Source organism: Nerophis lumbriciformis, linkage group LG33 (assembly GCF_033978685.3).
Source record: "Nerophis lumbriciformis linkage group LG33, RoL_Nlum_v2.1, whole genome shotgun sequence".
Taxonomy (NCBI): Eukaryota; Metazoa; Chordata; class Actinopteri; order Syngnathiformes; family Syngnathidae; genus Nerophis; species Nerophis lumbriciformis.
The window spans coordinates 13642336-13660866 of NC_084580.2; the positions used below are offsets into that span (position 1 = coordinate 13642336).

The 18531-nt window shown below is 41.2% G+C and overlaps 1 protein-coding gene across 3 annotated transcripts in view; it reads left to right on the plus strand.

Annotated features, from left to right (window-relative positions):
• The window catches only part of pde4d (phosphodiesterase 4D, cAMP-specific), a 475712-nt gene that overhangs the window by 287100 nt on the left and 170081 nt on the right, over positions 1-18531 (plus strand). Inside the window, exon 1 of one of the 3 annotated variants that reach the window (XM_061928991.1) lies at positions 13920-15018. The exons of the other annotated variants lie outside the window; for them this stretch is intronic. Coding sequence (XP_061784975.1) covers positions 14930-15018 — 89 coding nt within the window. The 5' untranslated portion in view covers positions 13920-14929. Of the gene's footprint in view, positions 1-13919; positions 15019-18531 lie in introns of those variants that run through there. 3 annotated transcript variants of the gene reach the window in all.

Here is an 18531-nt window from a genome sequence, read left to right on the forward strand (position 1 = left end):
TTTTTATTTTTTTAATACACTCTAGCACTTTGAGGTTGTTTACTCAATGTAAAGTGCTTTTTACAAATACAATCTATTATTATTATTATTATTACAGTAAAGAGGAAATGTTTTGTGTGTCTGACATGCAAATCCGACACATTTATTCCATTTACAGGCCTTGCTGAGATCCACCCTCTACCGACGTCTCTCGTTACTTATGTGATTTAACCTTAAAAGCTTCTTAAATTAAAATGTTTCCCCCCCTTCCGTCGCCGCTTTTACGACACAGCTCGTCCCGCTTGCGCACACAACCCGGCCACATTTTCCCCGAGCGCCGCGTTTCTGTCCCTACGTTTCCCACAAGCGGATTCCTCGGCAGTCACCGCCCGAGTCATGCGTGGCGCTTGTTGCTGAAGGTGCAAGCTGACGGTTTAACTTCTGGCAGCGTATGAGAGGCTGCTGACGTGCGCGTTGGGCAGGAAGTGTGCAAGAAGCGGTGCTGGATCCTGTTTTTCTAGACCGCAGCAGCTGGAGCTGCGCCACAGCTATGACTCGAAACGCTAAACACACACACACACACACACTCTCTCACCCCTTGGCCTCAACTCATAACTTCCTCGCAAACGCCACGCCCACCCGAATTCCTAAATTGGTGCATACACACGACACCTACAATCATTGCCAATCATGTGTAGCCTTACTTTTAACAACCTCAGCTATCTTCACACCTGACTGCATATGAATGACAAAATGACTATGACTGTCTTTCATCAGATTCTAGGATTCTAGGATTTTGTGCACATAAAGGTTTTGTCATGATCCGTGGTCCGGATGATGTTTTGTTATGTTCTGTTAGTTTTGGACTGCAATAGTTCCTGTTTTTGTGCACCCTTGTTTGTTTTAGTTACCATGGTTACTTATTATTTACACCTGTCTCTGATTAGTGTTCGCCCGCTCACCTGCTTCCCGAGCACTAATCAGAGGCATTATTTAAGCCTGCCTTTGCCGGTCAGTTGGCCTGGCGTCATTGTTTGCTTCATGCAACCTGCTACGTAACTTTTGTTTGTTTCATTGCAAAGTTAGTGAGTATTCCATTAGCTTCGAGTGCGACTCGTTTTCCATTTTTTGTACCACCGCATTTTTCGGAGTATAAGTCGCACCGGCCGAAAATGCATAATAAAGAAGGAAAAAAACATATATAAGTCGCACTGGAGTATAAGTCGCATTTTTTGGGGAATTTTTTTTTATAAAACCCAACACCAAGAATAGACATTTTAAAGGCAATTTAAAATAAATAAAGAATAGTGAACAACAGGCTGAATAAGTGTACGTTATATAAGGCATAAATGACCAACTGAGAACGTGCCTGGTATGTTAACGTAACATATTATGGGCTGGGTAAATTAGGCATCAAGTTAGCTTGAAGATTGGAGCCTTGCTTTTGTGCGCTGTCTATCAGGTATGCTTGCTTTGTTGGCATGGAAAATGACAACATTACCAGTACGTTATTAATACACCAGTTTACGTGACTGGACGTGGTGTCACGTGCAACAGAGTCATTGAATTATTGGATCGTTTAATTTGACATGAATCCGTGTCTGGTAGTACCACTGTAATTGGGTCGCTACTTATAAAAGTACTGTAACTCTACCCTCGTCTCCTCCTTCTCCACTCATAAAATCTTTAATAAAAGTAAAAGTGATGTTAAATGATCATTTATTCATTGCATTCGTCATTTATATGCATGCGTAAAACTATTTTTATCCTCTATCAACTGGGGTTTGTGATAAAGATTTGGGGTTTTAGGAACTGTTTTTCTACAGGGAAAATTGTTCCAGTTTTCAGATGATTCGGTTTTCAAATGACCACTTGGGAACAAAATAATAACGAAAGTTTCTCTTTCTCTTCACTGCATACCATATTTTGTACGCTATAGAGCTCACTTATTTGTAAGCCGAACCTACCTATATTTAGAGGAATTAAATTGTATACATACTGTATAATGGCCGCACAAGTCTATAAGCTGCATGCAGGTGTACACATTGAAATATGAAATGTTTACTGTACACTGTCACTTGTGTTCATTCACAACGTTGACAAAAGACAGTTATTGTATCACGGCGTACAGTAGCTGTCTTCGGCCTTCTCCTGTGAACTGAAACCGCTTCTTCGGCTCACGGCGGTCCGGCCTTTCCTCTTTCCATGGATGGATGGATCGTCTACGGCAGGGGTGTCAAACTCATTTTAGCTCAGGGGCCGCATGGAGGAAAATCTGTGCACACGCGGGCCGGACTATTAAAATCATGGCATTAAAACTAGAGATGTCCGATAATATCAGACTGCCGATATTATCGGACATCTCTAGTCCAAACCCCGTTTCCATATGAGCTGGGAAATTGTGTTAGATGTAAATATAAATGGAATACAATGATTTGCAAATCCTTTTCAACCCATATTCAATTGAATGCACTACAAAGACAACATATTTGATGTTCAAACTCATAAACATTATTTATTTTTTGCAAATAATAATTAACTTAGAATTTCATGGCTGCAACACGTGCCAAAGTAGTTGGGAAAGGTGGCGGACGTAGGGAGAAGTACAGAGCGCCAATAAACCTTAAAGGCACTGCCTTTGATGATAATATCTATGGCTTTTCACACATACAGGTGAATGCAATGCATACTTGGTCAACAGCCATACAGGTCACACTGAAGGTAGCCGTATAAACAACTTTAACACTGTTACAAGTATGCGCCACACTGTGAACCCACACCAAACAAGAATGACAAACACATTTCGGTAGAACATCCACACCGTAACACAACATAAACACAACAGAACAAATACCCAGAACCCCTTGCAGCACCAACTCTTCCGGGACGCTACAATATACATCCCCCGCCCACCTCAACCTCCTCATGCTCTCTCAGGGAGAGCATGTCCCAAATTCCAAGCTGCTGTTTTGAGTAACTTGAGTTGATTTATTTTGGAAAACCTTGTTACATTGTTTAATGCATCCAGCGGGGCATCACAACAAAATTAGGCATAATAATGTGTTATTCCACAACTGTATATATCGGTATCGGTTGATATCAGAATCGGTAATTAAGAGTTGGACAATATCGGAATATCGGATATCGGCAAAAAAGCCATTATCGGACATCTCTAATTAAAACTAAAAAAATAAAGAGAACTTCAGATTGTTTTCTTTGTCTTACTTTGGCCAAAAATAGAACAAACACATTCTGAAAATATTACAATATAAATATAGAAAAAAATACAGGCAGCGGTAAAATTTAGATCCATGAAGGAAAGAAGAAAGTGAATGAATGCTTATAACTAGGGATGACCGATAATATCAGACTGCCGATATTATCGGCCGATAAATGCTTTAAAATGTAATATCGGAAATTATCGGTATCGGTTTCAAGGTCATCGGTATCGGTTTCAAAAAGTGAAATTTATGACTTTTTAAGATGCCGCTGTGTACACGGGCATAGGGAGAAGTACAGAGCGCCAATAAACCTTAAAGGCACTGCCTTTGCGTGTCGGCCAATTCACTTAATATCCACGGCTTTATGCAACAGCCATACAGGTCACACTGAGGGTGGCCGTATAAACAACTTTCCTGAATTCGGAGGTCTCAAGGTTGGCAAGTATGCTCTAGTATACTCTGGACTGAAGCTGTGTGCCTTCATTGTTTTGGTAGCTGTTGTTTTGAGGCATGTTTAAAAAAAATAAAAACAATGCACTTTGTGAAAGTTAAAGTATAGTATTTCCCATAGTTGTAATGGGTATCAGGATTATCTCAGGGAGAGCATGTCCCAAATTCCAAGCTGTTTTGAGGCATGTTAAAAAAAAATAATGCACTTTGTGACTTCAATAATAAATATGGCAGTGCCATGTTGGCACTTTTTTCCATAACTTGAGTTGAAGTTGTTCTCTTATTTTGGAAAACCTTGTTTTTGATTGATTGATTGAAACTTGTATTAGTACAGTACATATTCCGTACAATTGACCACTAAATGGTAACACCCGAATACGTTTTTCAACTTGTTTAAGTCGGGGTCCACGTTAATCAATTCATGGTAAAGTTACATTGTTTAATGCATCTAGCGGGGTATAACAACAAAATTAGGCATAATAATGTGTTAATTCCACGACTGTATATATCGGTATCGGTTGATATCGGAATCGGTAATTAAGAGTTGGACAGTATCGGAATATCAGATATCGGCAAAAAAGCCATTATCGGACATCTCTACTTATAACTGAAGGCATATGCATAAAAATGTGTTTTCTTTTGTATTTTTTTTATGAATTAAGTAACGTTTATGACAACCTTTTTTCAAAACAATATATCATGTGAGATATAACAGGATAATGCATACATTTATCATTTGTTTTCAAAACGGTTACAAAAAAGTGAAACCCCAAAAATTTGCTGTGGGACCCCATTTTTATGACTTGATGGGGTCCCCGGGACCCCATTTTGAAAATTCCTAGCGTCAACACTGATGGAGTATTGGTGCGTGCAAAACAGCAGCAGGCGGCTGTGGCCTGCGGGCCGGTTCTAATACTAAAATATCATCCCGGGGGCCGTAGATCATTATTTCGGGCCGGATCTGACCCACGCGTCGCGTCTTATCCATGATGAGGGTGACTAAGTAAGTGCGTTTGATTTAATGTGAACAAATGTATTGGTCCACCGTGACCTGTTTGATCTAATGCAGTCCTTTTCAAATCCTTGGGGGGGGCGCATGTGAACTCAGGGAACACACTTTTTTTTTTTGCCGTACAAGAATATGGTACAAGAATATGGTACGTAGCACTTGGCTTCACTGTAACCACGATGAGATACAAGGAAAGACCCGTGTGTTGTTTCCTTTAATGTTTATAAGCTTGCAATGTTATGCAGAGGTATAGTTATAACACTTTAATAGCCAAATTATACCATTTATAGTCACGGAGGTGAGTGGGGGTGCAAAATATTTTCTTTTTCTCTAGTGGGGGCTTAACGGAAAATATTCGAGAAGCACTGGTCTAATGTGACGAGGCTAAATTTATTGGCGAGATGTGAAGCTTGTGAACCCGGAAAATCCATAAACGTTACATCGCTAAGCACAATGTTGTGATTTTGGGGGGGGGAAAAAACAATGCAGTGCTTGCAAACTTTACAAAAGCACATGTTCCATGTATAACTCTAACATACTGTACATTAGTGCGGTTAAATTTAGCCATCTGGTATCTTTGGTTTAAGAGTTATCCTTGAAACTTGCTTTGTATTGCTCCAATGGCGTTTTCAGGCAATTCTAAGCACAATACTGTCATTTTGAGGACAAACTCAAATGCAGTGGTTTCTTACAAAAGCACATGTTTCATGTTAAAACTCACTCTGTCAAACATATTTGGTCTAGAATGAAAGAGTATATAAGAGAATTGACAGAGTGTGTACCTTCAGTGCTGAATGATGAGCAGAGGCAGAGTTTGGAGTGTCTTCTTTAGCGTGCTTTCCATGTTTATGTACTCACTGTCCACTGTGTCCAGGAACTTGGAAAATCTTTTCGTGCCATTTGCTGTTTGACGCCGGTATCATGCTAATTAGCTGCCTGAAAGCGGGTGATTCCACTGTAGAAATAGCCTGCATGTCTTCTAGCACATACGCTGCAATGGCTCTATCAATGTTGTCCTGGCTAGCAGTCCCTCCGTTAAAATCCTTAGGTGAAGTGTCTCTCTTTACTAGCTTCGTCGAAGCACGTTGCTTTTGTAGCTGTTTCAGCATATTTGAATTGCTGTTTTGGGCAGTAGACAGGATCTTTGATCCAAGACACAACTTACATTTAACTAAAATGTTCTTTTCTTTGTGCTCGACAAAATAAAAGTAGTGAGAATATCTCCATGTTAAGAAACTCGACTGCAACTCCGCCATCGACGTACCATTGGGGTTGTGAGTTTTTCCTTACCCTTATGTGGGCTCTGTACCGCGGATGTTATTGTTCAGCTCTTTAAGACACTTGTGATTTAGGGCTATATAAATAAACATTGATTGATTGATTGATTGATGATCAGACACGCCCCCCCTCCCCTCCCTCCCCACACCCACACCCAGACACACACAGAGCACGCCTCTGCCTTGTGACACAAGAGATTCAGAAGGACGACACTGCAGCGCTCCAATAAAACACACTCAGATCTTCTGTTTCTAGCCGATACTACATAAAAAATAACGTAAAATAACTCAGTAACGCATCATGTAGTAACGGTAACTGAGTAACTGAATATAAAAAATAACGCGTTAGACTACTAGTTACCGCCGAAACTCACGCCGTTACAGTAACGCGTTACTTTGTAACGCGTCCCAACACTGGTTATGAAGCTGGCGAACTCAGTTTGTAAACGATCAATGAGTCCGTAAAAGCTAAGAGCCGGAGATTCAAGAAATACACGGCGCACTTACCCATGTAAAAAAAATATCCAAGAAGGGGAATCTTAAACGATGGTTTAGTGTGGCTGAAACGAGGCTTAGGCTAAATAATTATTCGTTTAAGGGGTTATCTGGCTTAGTGTAGACATAGCCTTAGACCATTCTTGCCAACCTTGAGACCTCCGAATTCGGGAGATTGGGGGGTTGAGGTGCAGGCAGCATACCCCTTCCCCTTCGAGCTGTCCTGGATGAAATGAAATTCTTTTTTCCAATCATTTTGGAACTTGCAAGCGTACTTCTTCTTCTTACTCGTCGTCGCCATGTCTCTTCCTTGTTCTTCTACTTCGTCTCCTTCTTGTTGTGTGTGCAGTTGTGCACTGAGCTCCAAAAGCCGTAGATGTTATTGTAGCGTCCCGCAAGAGTTAGTGCTGCAAGGGGTTATGGGTATTTGTTCTGTTGTGTTTATGTTGTGTTACGGTGCGGATGTTCTCCCAAAATGTGTTTGTCATTCTTGTTTGGTGTGGGTTCACACTGTGGCGCATATTTGTAACAGTGTTAAAGTTGTTTATACAGCCACCCTCGGTGTGACCTGTATGGCTGTTGACCAAGTATGCATTGCATTCAGTTGTGTGTGTGAAAAGCCGTAGATGATATGTGATTGGGCCGGCACGCAAAGGCAGTGCCTTTAAGGTTTATTGGCACTCTGTACTTCTCTCTACATCTGTGAACCACTCCGTACAGCGGCGTTTTAAAAAGTCATACATTTTACTTTTTGAAACCGATACCGATAATTTCCGATATTACATTTTAAAGCATTTATCGGCCGATAATATCGGACTGCCGATATTAACGCCGACATCTCTAGTCTGTACATGTCGAATGAGAAACACGGGCATGTCTGGATGACTCGCCTCGCTCCGGTTATTATGTAGCTGGCTGTGGCGCGTTTTTTTCTGACGTCACTTCCTGTGTGGAGCGCGGTCTTTCTGGCGTCACTTCCTCTCCGAACTCAAGTTTGGAATCGATCAATGAGTCCGTAAAAGCTAAGAGCCGGAGATTCAAGAAAGACACGGTGCACTTACCCGTTAAAAAAAATATCCAAGAAGGGGAATCTTAAACACCGATACCATAATACAAACCCCGTTTCCATATGAGTTGGGAAATTGTGTTAGATGTAAATATAAACGGAATACAATGATTTGCAAATCCTTTTCAACCCATATTCAATTGAATGTACTACAAAGACAACATATTTGATGTTCAAACTCATAAACTTTTTTTTTTTTTTGCAAATAATAATTAATTTACAATTTCATGGCTGCAACACGTGGCAAAGTAGTTGGGAAAGGGCATGTTCACCACTGTGTTACATGGCCTTTCCTTTTAACAACACTCAGTAAACGTTTGGGAACTGAGGAGACACATTTTTTAAGCTTCTCAGGTGGAATTCTTTCCCATTCTTGCTTGATGTACAGCTTAAGTTGTTCAACAGTCCGGGGGTCTCCGTTGTGGTATTTTAGGCTTCATAATGCGCCACACATTTTCAACGGGAGACAGGTCTGGACTACAGGCAGGCCAGTCTAGTACCCGCACTCTTTTACTATGAAGCCACGTTGATGTAACATGTGGCTTGGCATTGTCTTGCTGAAATAAGCAGGGGCGTCCATGGTAACGTTGCTTGGATGGCAACATATGTTGCTCCAAAACCTGTATGTACCTTTCAGCATTAATGGCCCCTTCAGAGATGGGTAAGTTACCCATGTCTTGGGCACTAATACACCTCCATTCCATCACAGATGCTGGCTTTTCAACTTTGCGCCTATAACAATCCGGATGGTTGTTTTCCTCTTTGGTCCGGAGGACACGGCGTCCACAGTTTTCAAAAACAATTTGAAATGTGGACTCGTCAGACCACAGAACACTTTTCCACTTTGTATCAGTCCATCTTAGATGAGCTCAGGCCCAGCGAAGCCGACGGTGTTTCTGGGTGTTGTTGATAAACGGTTTTCGCCTTGCATAGGAGAGTTTTAACTTGCACTTACAGATGTAGCGACCAACTGTAGTTACTGACAGTGAGTTTCTGAAGTGTTCCTGAGCCCATGTGGTGATATCCTTTACACACTGATGTCGCTTGTTAATGCCGTATAGCCTGAGGGATCAAAGGTCACGGGTTTAGCTGCTTACGTGCAGTGATTTCTCCAGATTCTCTGAACCCTTTGATGATATTATGGACCATAGATGGTGAAATCCCTAAATTCCTTGCAATAGCTGGTTGAGAAAGGTTTTTCTTAAACTGTTCAACAATTTGCTCACGCATTTGTTGACAAAGTGGTGACCCTCGCCCCATCCTTGTTTGTGAATGACTGAGCATTTCATGGAATCTACTTTTATACCCAATCATGGCACCCACCTGTTCCCAATCTGCCTGTTCACCTGTGGGATGTTCCAAATAAGTGTTTGATGAGCATTCCTCAACTTTATCAGTATTTATTGCCACCTTTCCCAACTTCTTTGTCACGTGTTGCTGGCATCAAATTCTAAAGTTAATGATTATTTGCAAAAAAAAAAATGTTTATCAGTTTGAACATCAAATATGTTGTCTTTGTAGCATATTCAACTGAATATGGGTTGAAAATGATTTGCAAATCATTGTATTCTGTTTATATTTACATCTAACATAATTTCCCAACTCATATGGAAACGGGGTTTGTAATTACTCGTTTAAGGCAGTGTTTTTCAACCTTTTTTGAGTCAAGGCACCTTTTTGCGTTGAAAAAATGTGTAGGCACACCACCAGCAGAAATCATTAAAAAATGAAACTCAGTTGACAGTAAAAAGTCGTTGTGGCAATTATTGGATATGAATTTGGGGCGGCATGGCGTAGTGGGTAGAGCAACCGTGCCAGAACCTGAGGGTTGCAGGTTCGCTCCCCGCCTCTTACCATCCAAAAATCGCTGCGTTGTGTCCTTGGGCGGGACACTTCACCCTTTGCCCCCGGTGCCACTCACACCGGTGAATGAATGATGAATGATAGGTGGTGGTCGGAGGGGCCGTTGGCGCAAATTGCAGCCACGCTTTCGTCAGTCTACCCCAGGGCAGCTGTGGCTATGAAAGTAGCTTACCACCACCAGGTGTGAATGATTGATGGGTTCTACATGTAAAGCGACTTTAGGTACTTAGAAAAGCGCTATATAAATCCCAGGTATTATTATTATTATTAATTTAAACCATAAACAAGCATGCATCAATATAGCTCTTGTCTCAAAGTAGGTGTACTGTCACCACCTGTCACATCACGTCGTAACTTATTTTGAGTTGTTTGCTGTTTTTCTGTGTGTAGTGTTTTAGTTCTTGTCTTGCGCTCCTATTTTGGTGGCGTTTTCTCTTTTTTTTGTATTTTCCTGTAGCAGTTTCATGTCTTCCTTTGAGCGATATTTCCCGCATCTACTTTGTTTTAGCATTCAAGAATATTTCAGTTGTTTTTATTCTTCTTTGTGGGGGGGCAACAAACCCCACCAGTGATCCGCAGGTACCCGGAAAGGTTTCGAGTACCACCAAAAAAACTGAATCTCTGAAGACAGTATAAAAATCTGTGTTAAAGATGTACAAATACTGTTTGTATAATAAGCACGTCATTGTTTACAAATGAGGGTTAAGAGTTCAGTACTAAAAAAAAAAAAAGAATGTGGCTTAAGTACAGTATTTTAATTGAGCTGCTGCATTTTTTGGTTGGGTTGTTTATTTCTTTTGAGTAACTTCTACAATTCTAAAAGGGGAGGAATTTAATAGAGTGATCTATGTTTGTCTGTTGCCATCTCCTGGTGAATGTTGGCTATAGCGTACTGGGGTTACTTTTTGGTTGGCCAACGATTTACGTGGTGTTGCGCACCTGACGTCAAGTGTGTGAGTCTGTTCTGAAGTCTACAGTAAAGAGACGTACTTCATCCCCTCGCCTGTTTATTGCCTCCAACTCAATATATTACAACAACATTGCTCCATGCGGACCTTGAGGGTCCGCATGGAGCTGGAGGGGGCGTGGCCTCCAGGTCCGCCTGAATTTCGGGAGATTTCTGGGAGAAAATTTGTCCCGGGAGGTTTTCGGGAGAGGCGCTGAATTTCGGGAGTCTCCCGGAAAATCCGGGAGGGTTGGCAAGTATGAATTAGATTATCTCCCACGGCACACCAGACAATATCTCACGGCACACTAGTGTGCCGCGGCACAGTGGTTGAAAAACACTGGGATAAGGGGCACCAGGGGTCGGCAACCCAAAATGTTGAAAGAGCCATATTGAACCAAAAATACAAAAACAAATCTGTCTGGAGCCGCAAAAAAATAAAAGCCATATTACATACAGATAGTGTGTCATGAGATATAAATTGAATTAAGAGGACTTAAAAGGAAACTAAATGACCTCAAATATAGCTACAAATGAGGCATAATGATGCAATATGTACATATAGCTAGCCTAAATAGCAGAGGTGTGGACTCGAGTCACATGACTTGGACTCGAGTCAGACTCGAGTCATGAATTTGATGACTTTAGACTCGACTTGACAAAATGTAAAAAGACTTGCAACTCGACTTAGACTTCAACATCAATGACTTGTGACTTCACTTGGACTTGAGCCTTTTGAATTGACATGACTTGACATGACTTGCTACTTTCCCCAAAACCCAAAGATGAAAAAGTTATTCGGGAGCGCTCCGTATTTTTCATTGTGTACTTGTCTATCAGCGTTGCGTGTGTCAGCTGGTGTGGTCTCAGTACAACAGCCAATCAAATTAGATCTACTTTGTTTTCATCACACAGCATTCATCCAATCAAATTGCAGGACAACCAACGAAGAAGACATGTCCAAACCACACGCCAGTGAACAAAAAATGATACCTAAAATAATTTTGTTTGGGTATAAAAATGACGAGGTGGTCAACACAAAACGGTTTGCAGTATGCAACACATGCGGTTCGAAAATTACTGATGGAGAGGCAACAACTTCCAACTTCGTCCGGCATTTGAAATTGCACAAAGAACGGTAAGTTTTGAATGAAAGATAACGTTTATTGGCTAAGTAACGTGACTTTTATTTGCTGTGTAGTTAAATCAGTGAGGCTGTAAACTCACTGCTAACGTTATAACGTTATTGCAAACACGGGAATCTGTTGCAGTTCACTACCTTATTCATACTTTTTGTTCAGTGTTTTTTTTTAAGCAGGGTTACGTTAGTCAATATATCACACGTAACGTTAGACGGCGGTCAGCAGCACCGCGTATTTTAGCCACCTAAAAAAAGACAAAAATAGTAAAATAAAGGTCAGTTAAAATTCAGTGGTCCCCAACCACCGGGCCGCGGCCCGGTACTGGTCCGTGGATCGATTGGTATCGGGCCGCACAAGATTTTTTTTTTCTTTTTTCTTTTTTTAATTAAATCAACATAAAAAACACAAGATACACTTACAAGTAGTGCACCAACCCAAAACAACTCTCTCCCCCCTTTTGTTCTGGGCATTGAACATGAAGACTCTTCCTTCACTGTTCCGAGTGGCCATGAGAGTCTTGGCAGTGCCTGCCTCCAGTGCTCCAGTGGAGCGAGTTTTCAGCCATGGTGGCATCATACTACGCCCCCATCGTGCACAAATGACTGACAGACTCTTGGCTAATTTGGTCTTTTGCAAATGCAATGCAGCATAGGGCCCTGACATATAAAAAGTACAACTTTTTTGTTATGTTCACGTATATGTCATGTTTTTTCAATGTTAACACTTTTGTACAAATAAGTACATTTGCACTTTATTTTTCAATGTGTTTGTTCTGTAAAGGAATGAGTTAATGTTTAAAATGACTGGTTAATAGTGCTATTATAAAGTGCAATGTCAGCACAATTTTCTTTCCTGCAATTTAAAATGCACTTGTTTTAATAAATAAATACAGCGTTTGAAAAGCATACACAATCTGTGTTAATATATTAGTCTGTGGCTAAAAGGACTTGAAAGGACTCGAAACTCAAAATGCAGGACTTAGGACTTGACTTGAGACTTTCCAGTCTTGACTTTGGACTTGACTCGGGGCTTGCCTGTCTTGACTCGGGACTTGACTCGGACTTGAGGGCAAAGACTTGAGACTTACTTGTGACTTGCAAAACAATGACTTGGTCCCACCTCTGCTAAATAGCATGTTAGCATCGATTAGCTTGCAGTCATGCAGTGACCAAATATGTCTGATTAGCACTCCACACAAGTCAATAACATCAACAAAACTCACCTTTCATGCACAACCTTAAAAGTTTGGTGGACAAAATGAGACAGAAAAAGAAGTGGCATAAAACACGTCCTAGAAAGTTATACATGTAAACAAACTACGGTGAGTTTAAGGACCGCCAAAATTAGTACGACAAAACGGCGCTCGTCAAATACTCGAATCAGTGAAGCATGTTTAATATAAACAATAACAGTAACAATTAGGGAGGTTTGTGTCATGCAGGCCCGGCCCTAACCAATCTGGCGCCCTAGGCAAGATTTTAGGTGGCGCCCCCCCACATCGGCAGTGAAGTGTATATACTCACAAGAAACTGAATAGCTTTGTCTTTGACCTTTTTTTTTTTTTACTTACAACTATACCTAATATATAAATGGGTGGAAAAGTGGCTATTACCTGCAGGGCAAACATTAGCTAACCAGAAGGCAATAATGTAAACAAAAAACACCTGCTTAAAAGATCTAATACAAATGTCCCTGAGGAATGTAAGGTGGGAGTACTGTAATTACCTAACGTTACATTATTATTTTCCATAACAATTTAGCCCCCTCCACAATATTAACCCGACGTTAAAACAGAACTAGCTATTTATTGATTAGCAATTGCCGAATCATGTAACATTAGCTTAATGCTAAAAAGCCAGCTACTATCACATTCTGTAACAGACAAATAATTTCATGTAGGCTAACGTTACCTACCTGCTACCTCTGTCTTTTCTTATTTCTCCTCCTCTTCTTTTCTCTTTTTTCTTCCCTGGGCGCCTGACAGTTTTGGCCGTTTTGACATCTTGTGTTGATTTTTTGATGTGGTGACGTCCAAAAAGAGTCATATATACGGGAAGGGAGGGGGCGCACCGTGCGTGGGGGGGGGGGGGCGTAATGTTGTAACAAATAATATTTCTATTAAATAGGCTTTACTTTGCATTTTAATTAACGTGGGATTATTTTTTGTATTTAGAAATAATAGTACAAACTTTTTGTTTTTTTCTCCAACATTTGTGGCACTGGCGTGGCGCCCCCTGATGGACGGCGCCCTTAGCATTTGCCTATACGGCCTATGCCACGGGCCGGCCCTGGTGTCATGTTTGTCCTCCCACAGGAACCATATTAAAACAAAAAATATATTTTTTCCCCCTCATCTTTTTCCATTTTTCATACATTTTTGAAAAAGCTCCAGAGAGCCACTAGGGCGGCGCTAAAGAGAGCCGCGGGTTGCCGACCCCTGGTGTAGACATAGCCTTAGACCTGAAGTGATGCTTGAAGGCGCTGATGGTAAGCGAAGAGAAAAGCCTTTCATTGCAATTTTCGAAAATAACATCCTGGATAACACGTTCCCAAGAAGTCCCCCCGTGCTGCATGCTTTTTCCACGGGTTTACCCGTGCACTCCACTCGGCGGACAACGCATGCAGCACACGGGGTCCCACGCTTCACTCGCACGCACGCAGACCCGGCGGCGCTTGCGTAGCTATGACGAAAGAAACAAACAAAGCCATACTTAGTAAAGAAAAGAAAGGTGTGAGCCGGCAGATGGATTTAAGCGGGCGGAATTACTTGTGTCAACACATTGCCACAGTGCCGCCTTTCTTTCCCGGCGCCGGGGAGCGTGTGCAGACACGTCGCCGTGAGAGGAGCGGTGAGGTAAGAGGATCAATAGGTTTAACAGAGTGCATGGTGAAGACACACCTCTCACACGGGGGTCAGGACATCCCACACGGCCAGGAGGAGGGAAGCAGAGATGCTTCATTGTTTTTCTTTCTTCCACCCTCACCCCCCCTCCGGCCGGGCCCCCATTTCCTTGACGTTGAGAAAGAGCAGAGGATGCACGTTTGCAACATGCCGGCTAACGTAACTCTTGCTGCCGTCCGTCAGCTGTCAGGGAAGGAAAGGTTCTCCGCAGGAATGAGTCCCTGAGCCGGCTCACCATGTGGATGTGGGGGAGTCACTTCCAAACTTTTGCTGGACGAATCCCGAGGGGAAAAGGAAGAAAGAGCGGCTGCCCCCGGAGCTCGTGGTGTGGGCGGCCGCCTGTGCGAGAGTCCGTACACTTGGGATTAAACCTGCCTTTTTTTTTTTTTTTTTTTTTAGTATCTCTTCAGGAACTCGTGGATTTTATGGTGCTTGATTTTTAAGGATTTTCAGAGAAACATGGGACATCACATGCTATACTGGACTCTCTTCTCCACTCTGTGGGTGTTTACCTCCAGATAGAATATCGCACAGACTCCCCCCAAAAAAGCCTCTTAAAACCGGTTACTTGGGCTCAGTATGAAGCCTGGACTGTGTCCTGGAGTTTCTAGTGACAGGACCATGAAGCACCTTAGCCACTTTCCTTTCAGAAGACACTCCTGGATATGGTAAGTGCTTTTTTTTTAGACATGTGTGGCGCACCCTATTGGTTGTGCTCAGAATGCTTTGTAAGGTTTTACATTTGAGTCCATTGGCGTTGTTAGGCCTATTTCAGGGGTTCTCAAGCCCCCCTAAAATATTCTTAAGCCCCCCTAAATAATTTGGTGTTATTTATATATATATATATATATATATATATATATATATATATAGATATATATATATATATATATATATATATATATATATATATATATATATTTATATATATATATATAGATATATAGATATTTGGATCGGATCGGCTGCAGATATTTGCCAAAAATTGCGTATCGGCAAGGCATGGGAAAATGCCGATCCAGATCCAGTTTAAAAAAAAAACTCCGGTCCGTGTTTTCTAACGCACCGATTTAAATAATACATTCCACTTTTCTGCTGCTCCGTAATTTCCAGAGGTGGGACCAAGTCATTGTTTTGCAAGTCACAAGTAAGTCTCAAGTCTTTGCCCTCAAGTCCGAGTCAAGTCCCGAGTCAAGACAGGCAAGCCCCGAGTCAAGTCCAAAGTCAAGACTGGAAAGTCTCAAGTCAAGTCCTAAGTCCTGCATTTTGAGTTTCGAGTCCTTTCAAGTCCTTTTAACCACAGACTAATATATTAACACAGATTGTGTATGCTTTTCAAACGCTGTATTTATTTATTAAAACAAGTGCATTTTAAATTGCAGGAAAGAAAATTGTGCTGACATTGCACTTTATAATAGCACTATTAACCAGTCATTTTAAACATTAACTCATTCCTTTACAGAACAAACACATTGAAAAATAAAGTGCAAATGTACTTATTTGTACAAAAGTGTTAACATTGAAAAAACATGACATATACGTGAACATAACAAAAAAGTTGTACTTTTTATATGTCAGGGCCCTATGCTGCATTGCATTTGCAAAAGACCAAATTAGCCAAGAGTCTGTCAGTCATTTGTGCACGATGGGGGCGTAGTATGATGCCACCATGGCTGAAAACTCGCTCCACTGGAGCACTGGAGGCAGGCACTGCCAAGACTCTCATGGCCACTCGGAACAGTGAAGGAAGAGTCTTCATGTTCAATGCCCAGAACAAAAGGGGGGAGAGAGTTGTTTTGGGTTGGTGCACTACTTGTAAGTGTATCTTGTGTTTTTTATGTTGATTTAATTAAAAAAAGAAAAAGAAAAAAAAATTATTTCTTGTGCGGCCCGATACCAATCGATCCACGGACCAGTACCGGGCCGCGGCCCGGTGGTTGGGGACCACTGAGGTAAACAACCAACAGTATGTCAGAAAGCTAGCTAAAACGGTACACATATTCATAATATAGTATACATTTTAACTGACCTTTATTTGACTATTTTTGTCTTTTTTTAGGTGGCTAAAATATGCGGTGCTGATGATCGCCGTCTAACGTTACGTGTGATATGTTGACTAACGTAACCCTGCTTGAAAAAAATGACTGAACAAAAAGTATGAATAAGGTAGTGAACTGCAACAGATTCCCGTGTTTGCAATAACGTTATAACGTTAGCAGTGAGTTTACAGCCTCACTGATTTAACTACACAGCAAATAAAAGTCACGTTACTTAGCCAATAAACGTTATCTTACATTCAAAACTTACCGTTCTTTGTGCAACTTCAAATGCCGGACGAAGTTGGAAGTTGTTGCCTCTCCATCAGTAATTTTCGAACCGCATGTGTTGCATACTGCAAACCGTTTTGTGTTGACCACCTCGTAATTTTTATACCCAAACAAAATTATTTTAGGTATCATTTTTTGTTCACTGGCGTGTGGTTTGGACATGTCTTCTTCGTTGGTTGTCCTGCAATTTGATTGGATGAATGCTGTGTGATGAAAACAAAGTAGATCTAATTTGATTGGCTGTTGTACTGAGACCACACCAGCTGACACACGCAACGCTGATAGACAAGTACACAATGAAAAATACGGAGCGCTCCCGAATAACTTTTTCATCTTTGGGTTTTGGGGAAAGTAGCAAGTCATGTCAAGTCATGTCAATTCAAAAGGCTCAAGTCCAAGTGAAGTCACAAGTCATTGATGTTAAAGTCTAAGTCGAGTTGCAAGTCTTTTTACATTTTGTCAAGTCGAGTCTAAAGTCATCAAATTCATGACTCGAGTCTGACTCGAGTCCAAGTCATGTGACTCGAGTCCACACCTCTGGTAATTTCCGTTCCGCATTTTCCAGCACACCTTCAACACATCCACAATTCTCACGCAGTTGCTTTTAGCTGCTGGCATTACACGACAGGCTCTCCTCACTCTTTCCTGTCTCTCCTTCTCACAGACAGCAAGCGCACCTTCTTACACACGTCACATACTGTCACGTCATACGTCACATACGTATAGGTCCTCCCCGAGCAGAGAGGTAGCAGCATGGCTAACGTTAGCTGTGATGCTAGCGCAGCCGTGCGAGCAACGCTCCCTCTAAGGTGCTCGCCTATACAATTGCGCACTGTTTAAACGTCCTCTGCGCATAGCAAATCTATGCCACGCACAAAATCAAATAAAAAAATAAGCACATAACAATTTTCGACACACGGACACGACAGAGACAACAGTTTTCGTCATCATTGTTCAAATATTGTGACGTCTGTCGAGACGCTTATCTCCATTCGGTGCCACATGTCCACACCATCAAAATGCAGAGGCAAAAATTTCCACATCAACACCGTATGAAAAAATTAGTGATTTTTTTTAGTTGTGATTTCCTTCTCTGCATGAAAGTTTAAAAGTAGCATATATTAATGCAGTATGAAGAAGAATGTTTTAATGTAGACATGCAAGCCTTGAAAGAAAATGTTGAAAATCAGGACTACATTTCCTGCAAATGGGTGCATTTCTACCCTATATTTTAACTTTAGATTTATTCTCATATCAAACTCTTTTGGCTGTCTTTTTGACACTTACATCAGGCGCCCCCCTCCACACCCTGGATTATAAATAATGTAAATAATTCAATGTGATTATCTTGTGTGATGACTGTATTATGATGATAGTATATATCTGATAGTATATATCTGTATCATGAATCAATTTAAGTGGACCCCGACTTAAACAAGTTGAAAAACTTATTCGGGTGTTACCATTTAGTGGTCAATTGTACGGAATATGTACTTCACTGTGCAACCTACTAATAAAAGTCTCAATCAATCAATCAAAACACATAGAATCATCATACTGCTGTGATTATATGCATCAAGTGTTCATTCAAGGCTAAGGCAAAATATCGAGATGTATATTGTGTATCGCAATATGGCCTTAAAATATCGCAATATTAAAAAAAGGCCATATCGCCCAGCCCTAGTTCAATGATGCCATTTCTGTTTGTCATGTATAATTGTGTCTATTTTGTGTTTATCCTTGAATAAACAGGTCAGTTTCTTGTTACCAACCATTGTGTATTATTCAAACTCCCCTAATTCAGCTGGCTAGTTGTTATCAAGAGTACTAAAACCCTTTTCAACATGATTCTGA